This window comes from Camelus ferus, chromosome 2, assembly GCF_009834535.1.
Source record: "Camelus ferus isolate YT-003-E chromosome 2, BCGSAC_Cfer_1.0, whole genome shotgun sequence".
In the NCBI taxonomy this organism is placed as follows: domain Eukaryota; kingdom Metazoa; phylum Chordata; class Mammalia; order Artiodactyla; family Camelidae; genus Camelus; species Camelus ferus.
The window spans coordinates 5891471-5904721 of NC_045697.1; the positions used below are offsets into that span (position 1 = coordinate 5891471).

The following is a 13251-nucleotide window of genomic DNA, read 5'->3' on the forward strand; positions in this document are numbered from 1 at the left end:
CAGGCAGGCAGGGAGGGGACCCACCCAGAGCCTGAGATGCCAGACAAAACCACAATCACGGCTAAGAAGGAGGCGTGTGTGTGTGTGTGTGTGTGTGTGTGTGTGCGCGCGCATGTGTTTAATGTCTCTATCTCACCCCAAGGGGCTTGGAGCTTCCCAGGGCTGCTCCAGAAATAAATCCTTGTGTTTTTCAGGTTTGGGGTGATCCACTCGGTGTTCACCAACCTGCTTCTGTGGGCCAACAGCGTCCTGAATGAGTCAAAGCACCAACTCAACGAGCACAAGGAACGGCTCATCACCCTGGGCTTCGGGAACATAACCATAGGTGAGTGGTAGCAGTGGCCCCGCCGCCACATGGGAATGTCTGGGAACCTGCAGAGACCAGGCTGTTCAGAGCTGGAGGGACGGGTTTCAGGGTCCGTCCAGCTCAACATCAGTCAGACAATCCTCTGTTGTTGAAAATCTTTCAAAACCTCCCAAGTCTCTCATCCTGCCTCCTTAAGTAGGGTGCCCTGAGCATAATGAAAGGTTTCTCCCACGACTCAGGGACATGTCAGACCCAAGGGCCATCATTTTGAGCGCCGTTTCTCACGGTCCAGTTTGGTGTGGAAACGAAGGTCTTTGTCTACAACCGTGGAAGACGGGTGGTTGTTTCTGTTTGTGTTTTTAATGAAACCTCTGTTACTAATACTTTCTATTAAAAGTGTAGCTTTGAAAAATCCATACAAGGCTAATGGTATGTTGTGGTTAATTGGTTTTCGTTCATTTGAAGGTTTTATTCAACTCTGCTTGGTTGGCCATTTTCCATCTTTATTTCCCCCTGTTCCTGTAGCGCTAATCTTTTTATTTTCTTTCAAAGTTCTTTAGCATTTGTGATCTGTCACTTTTCTATTAGGACACTGGGGTTGAGAAAAAGGCAGGGAGGGGAGGGGTAGAGGAAGGAGCAGTATACTAGAACTGGGTGTCTCGGGTTTGGGTCCTGTTCCCATCACGTACAAGCTGTGTGACCTTTGGAAACCATTCGACCTCTCTGAGCCTTCCTTTTCTCATTCATAAAGTGAGGGCACCTGAACCATGGACTTTCCACGAGTCCTTCCAGCTTTCGTGTACTGCATCTCTGTACTTTATTCAATGCCAGGGCAGTCACGGAGAGAACTTTAAACCCGTTTCCTCACCAGTGGGGTGGGAAAGACAACAGCAGGGGTGCACGTGATGTGTCTTCACCAACCCCAGCTGGCAGCCCGCTCTTGGGATGGCCACTCTCTTGGTATCAAAACCAGTAACAGCAAGGACAAGAATAACAAAAATAGAGTTTTATTAAGCATTTTTTTGAGTGGCTGGGACATTAAATTCTGCCCCAGTACTCTGAGGTAGGCTACAATGACTGCATCATACAGATGAAGCCATTGAGCCACAAAGTTAAGTAAGTAACCCAAGGTTGCACAGTGAGTAGGTGATTGAGCCAGGGTTTGAATCCTAGCAATCTGGCTTCAGAAACCTCTGCGAAAGATGAGATGAGATTAATTTATTTAAAAAAGGAGTCCATCAGCACTAACATTCTGTTAATCTGAACGTTTTCCTCTGATTTCTTCCCTTATCTTTTGCATCATATTGTACTGGGTCATAAGTGGCGGGGAACTCCTTAGGAACTGAACATTTTAGTGTTCTGCAAAGGCGCTACCACAGAGCTATTAATGCTGCCACAAAGAGCTTTTGTCTGATTTTGTAAGTAGTATATGCATATCATATCATAAATTAAAACCACTGTTTTACAAAGTGTAAAGAAACAAACCCACCGTGTCACCTACCCGGGAGTGCAGTCAAGTGCTGTTAACATCTAGTGATTTTTGGTAGAGAGTTACTTTTTATTCATTTATAGTTGAGATTATACTGCAAATATTCAATGTTTTTTTTTTCTACAACCTACAATAAGAAACAGATTTTACACTGCAACCCAAATGCACACATCCCTGCATGTATATGCATGTGTGTATGTCATGAAATAATAATCTTACTATATCAGAGACACTCTTAAATTTATATTATATTTGATTCTGTTCATTCAATCCCATTTTATTCCATTACAATTCCATTAAAAAATATTGATTGCTTCTCTCTAAGTTGATTTCACAACTGAGTTCCAGGTTGTGATGTGCATTTAAAAATACTGGATATAAAATTTGTTCTTATTTTTTTCCCATTGTATTGTAACATGATTCTTTTCTTGTGTCATTAAAACACAACTTGATTTTAACTTTTAATGGCTGCCTACGATTCTATTGTAAGGGGATATCAAAATTCACTTCACACTTTCTAAACTGTTAAGGTGTTTTTCTTTCTCAAAAACCCACAACAACAACAAAAAACCAAAAAACAAAACAAAAAAAGCCCCACGCACAACAAAATTTTACCTAATGCTTTGATTATATTTTTGACTTTTCCCTCAGAATAGATTGGAATCATAGGCCAGAGACTTTATATCATCCTTAAGGTTTTTGTTGTTTATTTCATGATTAATTTACAAAATTTCCCCTCCTAGTTATGAAACGGCCCTTGGCACCATCGCCAGGTGTCTTCCGGAAGGTGGTTCCGGCTCATGCCACACTGGCTAGCTTCGGATGTTCTCAAGAGGAAAATCTTTGCTGACAAGACGGGACGTTTTCCCTCACAAAGTTGTTTTTTAAAAATAACTTAAAAATCACACATGTAAATCCTATTCATATAGAAGGTTTAGGAAATACAATAAAGCAAAATCTAGAGGAAAATGACACACTGTGCACCGTAAACTTACAGCATCGTATGTCAGTTACATCTCAATAAAGCTGGGAAAAAAGACATTCTAGACATTTCTTTTACTGAAAAAAACAAAGAAAAATCACCTGCCATTTTCCCCACCCAGAGAGAACCATTGGTAACATTTTAGTTTATGCCTGTCCAGATTTTTTTCTGTCTGTCTGCCTCTCTCTCTATCTACATAAAGTTATGTATCGTCTGTGTATCTACTTGGAAGAACAAATTCATACTCTATCCTCTTTGGGAAACTGCTTTTGTTCAACAGTATCTTGTGAACATCCTTATATGTTGTCCAGGAAATTTCTGCAATACGATTTTCAATGGCTGGGCAATAATCTGATGTCTGGATAAGATGTAATTCACGTAATTAGTCCTCTTTGGGGGGTATTCCTGGCTGTCAATTTAGCCATAATATTAAATGTGATAATACGCCATGAAACACATGAGCTTTTAACTCAGCAGGCAAACCCAAGCATGAATCCACAGGAAGGGTATTTCTTTGTGGTTTGCCGTGTGGCCACTGAACATGCTAATCGCCCTCCCTTGCGATCTGCCTCTGTCCCCTAGTCTTAGATGACCACACGCCTCCGTGTAACTGCACGCCCCCAGCACTCTGCTCTGCCATCTCGCAGGGGATCTACTACCTCTACCCTTTCAACATAGAGTACCAGATCCTGGCCTCCACAATGCTCTATGTCCTGTGGAAGAACGTCGGGCGCAAAGTGGACAGTCACCAGCACCAGGAGATGCGGTTCCGGTTTCACGGGGTCACGCCAGGCTCGGCCCTGGGCCTGACGGCGCTGGCCACCACGATTGGGGTGGTGGTGGTGTATCTGATTCGGATCGGGCGCTCCAAAACCAAGAGCGAGTCGGCCCTCATCATGTTCTACCTCTACGCCATCGTCTTGCTGATGCTCATGGCAGCGGCAGGGCTGGTTGGGATCTGGATCTATAGGGTAGATGAGCAGTCCCTGGATGAGTCCAAAAACCCAGCCCGCAAACTGGACGCGGACCTGCTGGTGGGCACTGCCTCCGGCTCCTGGCTCATCTCCTGGGGCTCCATCTTGGCCATCCTCTGTGCGGAGTCCCGCCCCCCGTACACCTGGTACAACCTGCCCTACTCCATCCTGGTGGTGCTCGAGAAGTACATCCAGAACCTCTTCATCATTGAGTCCGTCCACCGAGAGCCCAGAGAAGCTCTCCGAGGACATCAGAACCCTGCGGGTGGTCACGGTCTGCAACGGCGATACCACGCCCTTCGCTTCTTCCTGCCCCAAGAGCGGACCTGCGGCTGGGGCCGGGGCTCCCCAGGGCAGCGAGCTGCCACCTGTGGCCAATGGAAATATGTGTCTGAGTGAGGTTGGCAGCAAAGAGGAAGAGGAGAGAAGCTGCGAAGGGGTCCCGGCCCCGGCCCTCTGTCCCCATTTCCTGCAGGGCAACGCCCAGAGAAGAGTCTTAAGGAATATTGCGGCCTTTTTGTTCCTCTGCAATATTTCGGTAATCTGCCTCAAGTTATTTCTTTATTTAAAAAAAATCAATTAAGCTATTTTCTTTGCCTTTTTCAAATAAGGAATCGAGGCAGCTTGTAATCAAAATCATTTAAGTGTAAGGAGAAAATAGGAACCTAGGCTCATATTCTGCAAATCCGTTTACCGAGTATTTGCTGTGTGCCAGAGGCTGGGCTGGGAACTAAGAATGAAAAGTGGGAGGGCTCAATCTTTTTCCTCAAAAAGGTCACAGCGTTAGTGGGAGAGGAAAACAAGGAAAAAATATAATGCAGTGAGTGTGGCCAGTGCTGGGACAGGGTCATGTGCAAAGGTGTCATGGGAGCACGGCTTCAGGATAATTTCAATGAGTAGGGAATGCTTGAAGTGAGACACTGTCTCAATTTGGAGTGCTTTTGGCTGCAAATTATAGAAAGCTTGACCCGCAGTGTCCTCAGTCTTAAAGACAAGAATTCTGGAGGTAGGCTGCTCAGGGTTGGCCTGGCAGCTGAACCCTATCATAAAGGATCCAGGCACTGTTCACCTTTGCCCTCGACCTTGGTTGATGTGGTGCACACTGCCACATGGTCATAGGATGGCTGCAGTGGCACCAGGCATTGCATCTTGGTTCAAGACAAGAAGGAGGGAAGGACTAGTGCTAGGCAGTGTCTGTGATGTGACCACCCCTGACTACAAGGGAGGATGGAGAAGTGGATGGTTTGCTTTCTAGACTCTAAGATGGAAAGTAACAAGGGAGAAAATGAACGGTCTCAGCACCGTCTGCCTCAGCCTCAAGGAATGGTGGGAAGTTTACCAACCGTGGTCAAGGCCAGGACAAGCCTTGGGGCAGTTTGGGGCAGAGGGCACATGGTGTGCAAAGACACAGAGGCAAAGGACACTGAGGCCTGTCGGGCGAGCATCAGGAGCTTAGCGCGAATCCCGTACATGTGAAGCAGAGCGGCAGAGCGGGGATAGGATGGCAGGTCCGGCTTGAGCAGAGCTTGGTAAGCCTGACTGAGTCTGGTCTTCATGGTGAGGACAGTAGAGGACCCTCTGGAATTTGTGTTTTGGGATGATCCCTTGGCAGCAGCATGTGGAAAGGATGGAGAGAACTAAGACCAAAGTCAGGGAACCCAGAACAGAAGCCCTGCAGCCGCCCAGAGAGGAAATGATGGGAACGAACTCACACCAGACAGTGGCGGCGGGGATGGAGAAAAGGTAGAGAAATAGAAAGCTTTGTGTGTGGTTGGGTTTGTTCCAGAAGGACAGAGAGGGATGACAGGGCTTGGTAAGAGGGAGGGGGACCCAGCCTTTGGCACCACACAGGCCTCTGCAGTGACTGTGGGGATGCCCCGCTCACAGAGCTGGCCGATTATCACGGTCACCTCTCTGCTACCCACCTCCGTCTCATCAGGGCTGCTCTGTTTCCCCACGAGCTCACTGGCTTTTACCTCCCCTCTCCCATTTCAGTCGGCACATGCCCAGGGGCTGCAGCTTTTGATATCATCCTACAGTCACGACATCGGGGGTGGGGGCATCTGAAGCCGAAATAGCTATGTGTCTGCCAATCAAATCCAATTCTTGCTTTGGGTCACTGGGACCTCGGTCCCCCTCCAGGTCAGCAGACAGGTATGAGGAGCTCTGAAGGGAGAAGGGGTCCCAGAAGAGTTTGGCTCCAGTGGGCCCCCTTCTTCCATCTTAAAGACATTTATGGAGCACCTGCTGTATGCTAGGACCATTGTGGGCACAGCAGTGAACAAAGGAGTCAAACAGGGAAACAAGAGAGAGACGGAGGTCAGTGACTAGGGCGGGGCTGCACGTGCTGAGGGGCTTATATCCCTGGAGGGGGTCGGGTATCAGCTCAGATTCTTATAAAGTCCGAGCTGGTTCTAGAACTGCCCCTAAAGCTTATTGTTTTTCACACACCGCGAGGTATGAAGATCTGTCTTTTCAGTGAGTTCAGAAAAGCCTCGTTCTCTGAGCTGCATCTTTGCTGCACCACCAGGTGGCGTGCTTGGCTTGCTCTTTTGGACCAGCTTGAGCTAGGACAGCACCGCCTGCAGTACTGGAATCAAGTGCTGATTGATTGATGGTCTGCTGGGACCCGAAGGCTGGGTTCAGGGCTCTGGACCCAGGAGGAGGCTGCGTGTTGTCCCTTCATCTTTGGGCTCCATCCCTGGTGGCCCCAGGCACTGCCTCCGTTCACTGAGGAGTGAGCCAGAGGGTGGAAATCATTGCAGGCTGATGTCTTAGGATGACCCGAGCCAACCCCATGGGCAGCACTTTGAAACTCCACGGTTGGCTCTCTATTGTCCCAGAGGCATGTGGCAGGGGCAGCGACTGTTCTCCAGGACCTGGGGGCTGGCACGGAGGCTGCAGCTGGAGGGGCTGGTGTGCATGTCCACGTGGGGAAATAGGCAGCTGCGGAGTGGACAGTAAAGAGAGGTGGATGTGATGATGGAGGAGGTTCGGTGCTGTGGGGACCTCGGGGGTCAGGAAGGCCTCCTCTGGAGGGAGGGTGGCTGGTGGTGTGGGGGCAGTCTGGGCAGAGCCAGGGGCATGGGGACCACATGGATGCAGGGCAGGGCAGGGCTTGCTGGATGTGCCCAAGGTCCTGGAAAGCAACCCACGTGGCTAGAATTCAGAGAGCAGGGGACAGAGGCGTGAGAGGCATCAGGGCAGACCACACAGGGCCTCGTAAGCCACAGCCATTAACCTGGACTTAACCCTAAACACAACAGAAAACCATGGAAGAATTTTATGCCAGGAGTGACAGGATCTGATTCATGGGTTTTTTTCCTTTTAAATTAAATTAATTTAGTTGTGGTAGGAAACACATAACATTCACACGATTGTGCAACTATTACCACCACCAACCTCTAAAATTTTCTTCACCTCGAGAGACTGAAACCTTGTACTCACAAAGCAGTTCTCCCTTCCCTCCACCGCAGCCCCTGGCGAACGCCATTCTCCTCTTTTTCTCTGTGAGTCTGACTCTCTAGGTCCCTCATCTAAGTGGAATCATGCAGGATTTATCTCACGCAGCATGAGGACCGCCAGGTCCATCCACGGTGTAGCGTGGGAAGGGACAGGGATGCCAAAGGTGACCTGCAGATTCTGACTCGAGTTCCTGGGTAGATGGGGATGCCACTTACGGAGATTGGGGGCCTTGGAGGGGGAGCAGGCTTGAGAGGGGGCGCAGGTGGGAGGGACATTCAGTGGTGTCTCGAAGACATCCGAAAGGACATAACCAACAGGCAGATTTTTTTTTTTTTTTTGGTTTTCTCTTGCCGTGTAACCAGCGACCCCAAATGGATGACAAAAATAGCAACCATTTTACTAAGTGTCATGACCTTGTGGGTTCGGAATTCCGGCAGGGCTTGGCTGGACAGTTCTGTCCCTCGTGGCAGTGACTGAAGCTGGTGGAGGGGCTGGCTGGGTTGGAAAGTCCAAGAGCTGGTGCCTCGGGCTGGGGAGACTGGAAGGCTGCCCTCGGCCGGGACGCTCAGCTGCAGTGTCTGCTCCAGCCTGGGGGTCTCGGGGCAGGCGGACTTCTCAGCTGGTGGCTCAGGGCCCCAGAGCCAAGCTTCCAAGGGATTGGACGTGCCCGTCTCTTAAGGCTTGGGTGTGGAAATGGCACAATTTCTGCCATTTTTATGGGTCACGCAGTGACAGTGTCCATCCAGGTTCAAGGGAAAGGGACACAGATGGGCCCTCTCCCAAGGGGATGAATAGCAAGAATTACAGTCAACGTAACAGCAGATGGAAAGGTCTGGATTTCAGGAAAGAGGTGCACACTTTCTTCTTCCTTCCTTCCCGTTTTCCCTCCCTCTCTCCTTTTCTGAAAATACAGCCGCCACCGCGTGCCTACTGAGGGCCAGGCACTGGTGTGAGTGGTGGGAGTGCGACTGATCTCTGGTCTTCCTCCTGTGGGGCTGACAAACCAGATGGCAATAAACAGACAAGAGAGACTTCCCGGAGTGACTCGTGTCCTGCAGGCACCTAGGAAAGGAGGGTGTGCAGACAGTGCTTGGGGGGCCCCTGTAGATCAGAAGGTTGAGCTGGTGGGAAAGGCTCTTCAGGGGTCACATTAGAGCCCAGGGCTGGATGGCAGGAGGGGCTGCGAGTGCTCCAGGCAGAGGGGGCAGCCGGTGCAAAACTGCAGGTGAGATGAGCTTGCCTCCTTTGAGAAGAGGGGAAAGGCATGTGACTGGGCTGGGTGGGTGGGAGATGATCCTGGGGGTGGGTTGGGAGTGGGAAGGGATCAGCTCACAGAGGGCTGCCCCCTGTAGGGGAAGATTTTATTTTAAGTGAAGACTGTAGCTGTTTAACCAGGGAAGGGACACGATCTTATTTACAGAAGAAATTAATCTGGCTCTGAGTGGTGAATAGACGGTGGAGTTGAGTGTAAGCATGGGCCGCTGCATCAGTCCAGGTGAGAGAGGGAGTGGTGGCCTGCACAGGTGGAGCAGAGAGTGATGGGTGGGTTGAGGATGTCATTTTGGAGGTGCGGTCGTCAAGACTTGCAGATGGATGGGATGGCAGGTGGATGGTTCTGAGAGTAAGTGGGAAGGCCAGGATGATGCATAGAGTTTTCACTGAGTGAGTGGGAGGAAGATGTTGCTGATGAGATAGGGGGAAGTGGGGAAGGAACGTTGAGTCTGAGATGTGTTTTAGACCACCAAGTAGCCTGTGGGCTGTAGGAGTCTGGAATTCTCCAGGCTAGTGATTTGGATCTGGAAGTCACAGGTTGATAGCTGGTATTTACAACCAGGACCACGTGAGATCATCAGGGGTCATGGGTATAGGGAGGGAGAGGACTCGGGAATGAATGAGCGCAGGGACCAGCCAACCTTGAGAGACTGAGCAAATGAGGGGGAGCTAGCCAAGGAGAGCAAGAAGGAGCAGCTGGCGTTGTAGGAGGACCCCTAAGGATGCAGAACCGAGAGAACACTGTGGGCTGGAGATAAAAGTCTTGGAAGGTTCTGTATGGAGATGTCAATGATAGCCACGTGTATCAGTTACCTCTTGCTGTGTAAGAAATGACCCCCAAACACAGCAACTTAAAACAACAGACATTTATCATTTCACGGTTTCTCTGGGTCAGGAATCCAAGTATGGCTTGACAGTTGAGGGGGAGGGGATCTGTTTTCAAATCTGCTTATGCAGCTGTTGGCAGGATTCAGTTCCCAGTGGGTTGTTGGGCCAAGGGTTTGAGTTCCCTGCTGGCTGCGGGCCTGAGACCTCCCTCAGTTCCTGGCCACGTGGAATCTCCACGGGACAGCTCACAGAGTGGCAGCTGCTTCCTCCCTTGAGAGATGGAATGAGTGAGAAGGACTCCGGAGCCCTTCTGTAGCCACATCTCAGAGGTGCCATGGGACTCTTGTCATGCTCTGTTGGTTAGAAGTGAGTTGCTAGGTTCAGCCCAACTCGAGGGGAGGAGGCTCCACAGGACATGATTCCCAGGAGGTGGGACCACTGGGGGTCATCTGAGAGGCTGCCTGCCGCAGCGTGGGGCTGGAGCAAGTTGCAGAAGTGTCAGTGTGACAGAGAGGCCGGCCTCGAAGCCCGGAAGTTTAAGAGGAGTGGGGAAGGAGGAGCTGGGACAGGACCAATGAGTAGGTTCCATGAGCAACAAAAATAATAGGTTATTGCTTTATGTTTTGCAAACGTAGTTGCCATTTTATTCTCATCTGAGCCCTCTGAGACAGGTGTCAGTATCCCCATCTTACAGATGAGGAAACTGAGGCTTGGAGAGGTTCAATTACAGTCTATCAGTGGCATGAACCCAGGGCTGGCTCCAAGGCATGTGCTTCTCCCCCTGATTCGGGGGATGTGGGCAGGGCCTGAGCTGCCTCTCTAAGCCAAGACAAGCCAGAGAAAAGACCACAGAACTCACCAGCCCAGACCCACGTGATGGGGCTCTCCAAGCACCTGTGCTGGTATGTAAAGGTGGGCATGGGAAACGGGGGACCTCCACTGGAGGAAAACGCTGGGGGCTGTGGGAACACAGAGGGAGATCCCCCTCTGCCTGCTTAGATCAAGGAGAGCTTCTTGGAAGGGGAGGTGTCTCAGGACTTGGAAGAAAGTAGTACTTAGCAAAAGGAAGACAGGGAACCCTGATAGAGGAACAAGCGGGAGCAAAGCCCTGAAGACTGGGGAGAGAAAGGCACACTTAGGGGCTGAGCGCAGCCTGGGGAGGCCAGGGTGAAGGGCGTGATGAGGGACGTGGACGGGGGTCTGGTCACTGAGGGAATTTGGACTTTCTCCTGAAGGCAACTGGAGCCCTGGTGAGTGACCAGCAGAGGAGTGACAGGTCAGACGTGTGCTTTATAAAGACCACCCCCGCAGCCACATGGGGGTGGAGTGAAGGTGCTCACTGGAGTAGGGGGGACATGGGAGGTGTTGCAGCAGTCCGGGGGGAGACCAAGGGCTGGACCAAGGTGAGGGCTGCGAGGATGGAGAGAACCAGGTAGAGCGTTTGTACAGGAGTGGGGCTCCGTGGGCTGATGGGGGACTTGGCGCAGGGACTGCTGACCCCTGTGACAGGTGTGACCCTGGTCTCCCCGAGTCCAGATTGGTGCCTGGGTTGGTGTGGGGCCCCAGGCGGCTGCTGGGACCCACTCTCCTTCTCTTGCAGCTCTGGATCCCACCCGCCTTCGGCTGCCGCCCTGAGTACGACAACGGATTGGAGGAAATTGTCTTTGGCTTTGAACCCTGGATAATTGTGGTCAACCTGGCCATACCCTTTTCTATTTTCTACCGGATGCACGCAGCTGCCTCCCTCTTTGAGGTCTATTGTAAGATATAATCTGTGTCCACATCAAAGACTGGAGCAGGGAGCTCACGAGAGAATTCAGTGGAGCCATCTGGGAACCGGGAGGTCGGGCAAATACTGCCATACAAAGGCGAGAAGGGCTGCCTTTTGTCTGTGACAATTGTTTTTCCCATGAGCTGGAGTGGCCCATCACCCCGGGTGGATGTAAACACTTCAGATTAAAATCAGTGAGGTGGCTGAAGTCTGTCCTTGGTTAGTTAGTTCTAATCAAACCCAAATTACTTTCTCTCCTAAGTGAGATCTTCTCTTTTAGAAGCATGTGATCCTAGATTGGGAAAAAAAAAACATATCCAGTTTATTTTTCATAAACATCATTTTCTCGTCTCATGTTATGATATTCAACCCTTTCCTGACCATCTGCATTGTATAATCACCCTTACATTTTATCCTTCCCTGAGCTGATAAATGTGATTACAATCACATATAGTTTATACTGTACTTTCTGAATATGTTTAATTTTTTGAACAAGGGTATTTTTATCATTCAGAAGGAAATTTGTGTCTAGATCAATATAAAGGACATGTTTCTCACCTGAAATTGTGGCACATTTTCACTTGTAATCATTTTTAAGTTTTTAAAAAAATGGATTTTACTGTCTTTCTCTCACTATAAACATATACATGATTATTTTAGAAAATTTGGACATTTCAGACCAGTAAAGAGAGAAAAATCACCTAGGATGTCACTGTTCAATTGACCATCATTTTTTTCTTCCAGTTTTATTGAGATTTAATTGATGTACAACACTGCATAAGCTTAAGGTGGACAGCATAATGGTTTGACCTACATACATCATGAAATGATTATCACAATAAGTTTAGTGACCATCATCATCTCATACAGATACAAAATTAAAGATAAGGGTCTTGACAGTCATTTTTTAAAAAAATCTTGGTGTGTTTCTTTTAGCTACATGGGTGCATAGGATTCTTTTTATGTTGTTATTGTTATATGTGCCAGCGATGATGCAACATGTTGAATTCTGTATGCGTTTTCCCCTTACTTAACAATATGGCATAAACCTTTCCCCCACACTGATATAAACTCTTTGTAAATATCATTTTAATACTATATTATAGTCTATCAAGTACCATAATTAGTTTCCTGTTGTTGGTTTTAAAGTGTAATTTTTTGTTTTTATAAGTGACTGCAAAAATCAACCATATATGTAAGGCAATTTTTATATCTAGAATTGCTTCTCTAAGATCTAGACTTAAAATCAGGATGTCTGTCCAAGGTTAGAAATATTTTAAAGCCTCTGAAGGAATATTGACATTTGGAATGGCTTTGTATACACTTTTTCTTAGTTATTTAAAAGTCATAATAAAATTAGTTTACTTCCTGTAAATTCTAACATGAACATCTTATCATCTGCATGTATTTTTTTGACAGCAGAGGCAATGGGGGCATTAAGAAACACCATTTTTTTACATGACTAAAATACTTTATGTTCATTTTAGGTAAAAAGCTAAGAAATGGGCAGACAGACTAAAAACAAAGTAAAACATTATCTATCATACCTTCCATCTAGGGCTGTGGTTCTCAAGGCTGAAGGGAAGCCGTCTTGTTTTCCAGGGGACTTTTGCCAACATCTGGAGACATTTTTGATTGTTACCACTAGGGGGCGTTACTGGCATCGAATGCGTAGAGGCCAGAGAAACTGCTAAACAGTCTCTAACCACCTGACCTCCACCGCAAAGAATTATCGAGCCCCAACTGTCAGGAGTGCTGAGGCTGAGAAATTTCCATCTAGAGGTAATTGTTGATTTTTTGGTACCAGGGTACCTATTAGTACGCACACAGACAGACACACAGACACACAGACACACACACAAATGAGATCGTTTCTATAAATACTGAATTTGCATGTAACATGCTTTATTTTTCTCTGAACACACCAGCATGCTTCTTAACGATTTTAGGGTCTCCAGGGCATTGATTCCCACACTTTAGTATGCATTAGACTCATGTAGGGAGCTTGTTAGAGTTCCTGCCTTCCCAGCTACAAGTTCCGCTTCCAGTGGGCAGGACCGGGGTCTGTGGTGCTTACCTAACCATCTCAGGTGACGCCAGCTCCCTTCCGGGAGCCTCGCCTCAGGAGTCCGTGGGCCCGAGTTAAGACTCCTGAACGACATT

General features: G+C 48.5%; 1 protein-coding gene across 1 annotated transcript in view; it reads left to right on the plus strand.

The window, feature by feature from the left end:
* Positions 1-12367, plus strand: part of OTOP1 (otopetrin 1) — a 41951-nt gene extending 29584 nt beyond the window's left edge. The window contains 4 exon segments of the mRNA XM_032493905.1: positions 195-325; positions 3361-3980; positions 3982-4290; positions 10918-12367. Coding sequence (XP_032349796.1) covers positions 195-325; positions 3361-3980; positions 3982-4290; positions 10918-11088 — 1231 coding nt within the window. The 3' untranslated portion in view covers positions 11089-12367.
* The last annotated feature ends 884 nt before the right edge of the window (positions 12368-13251 follow it).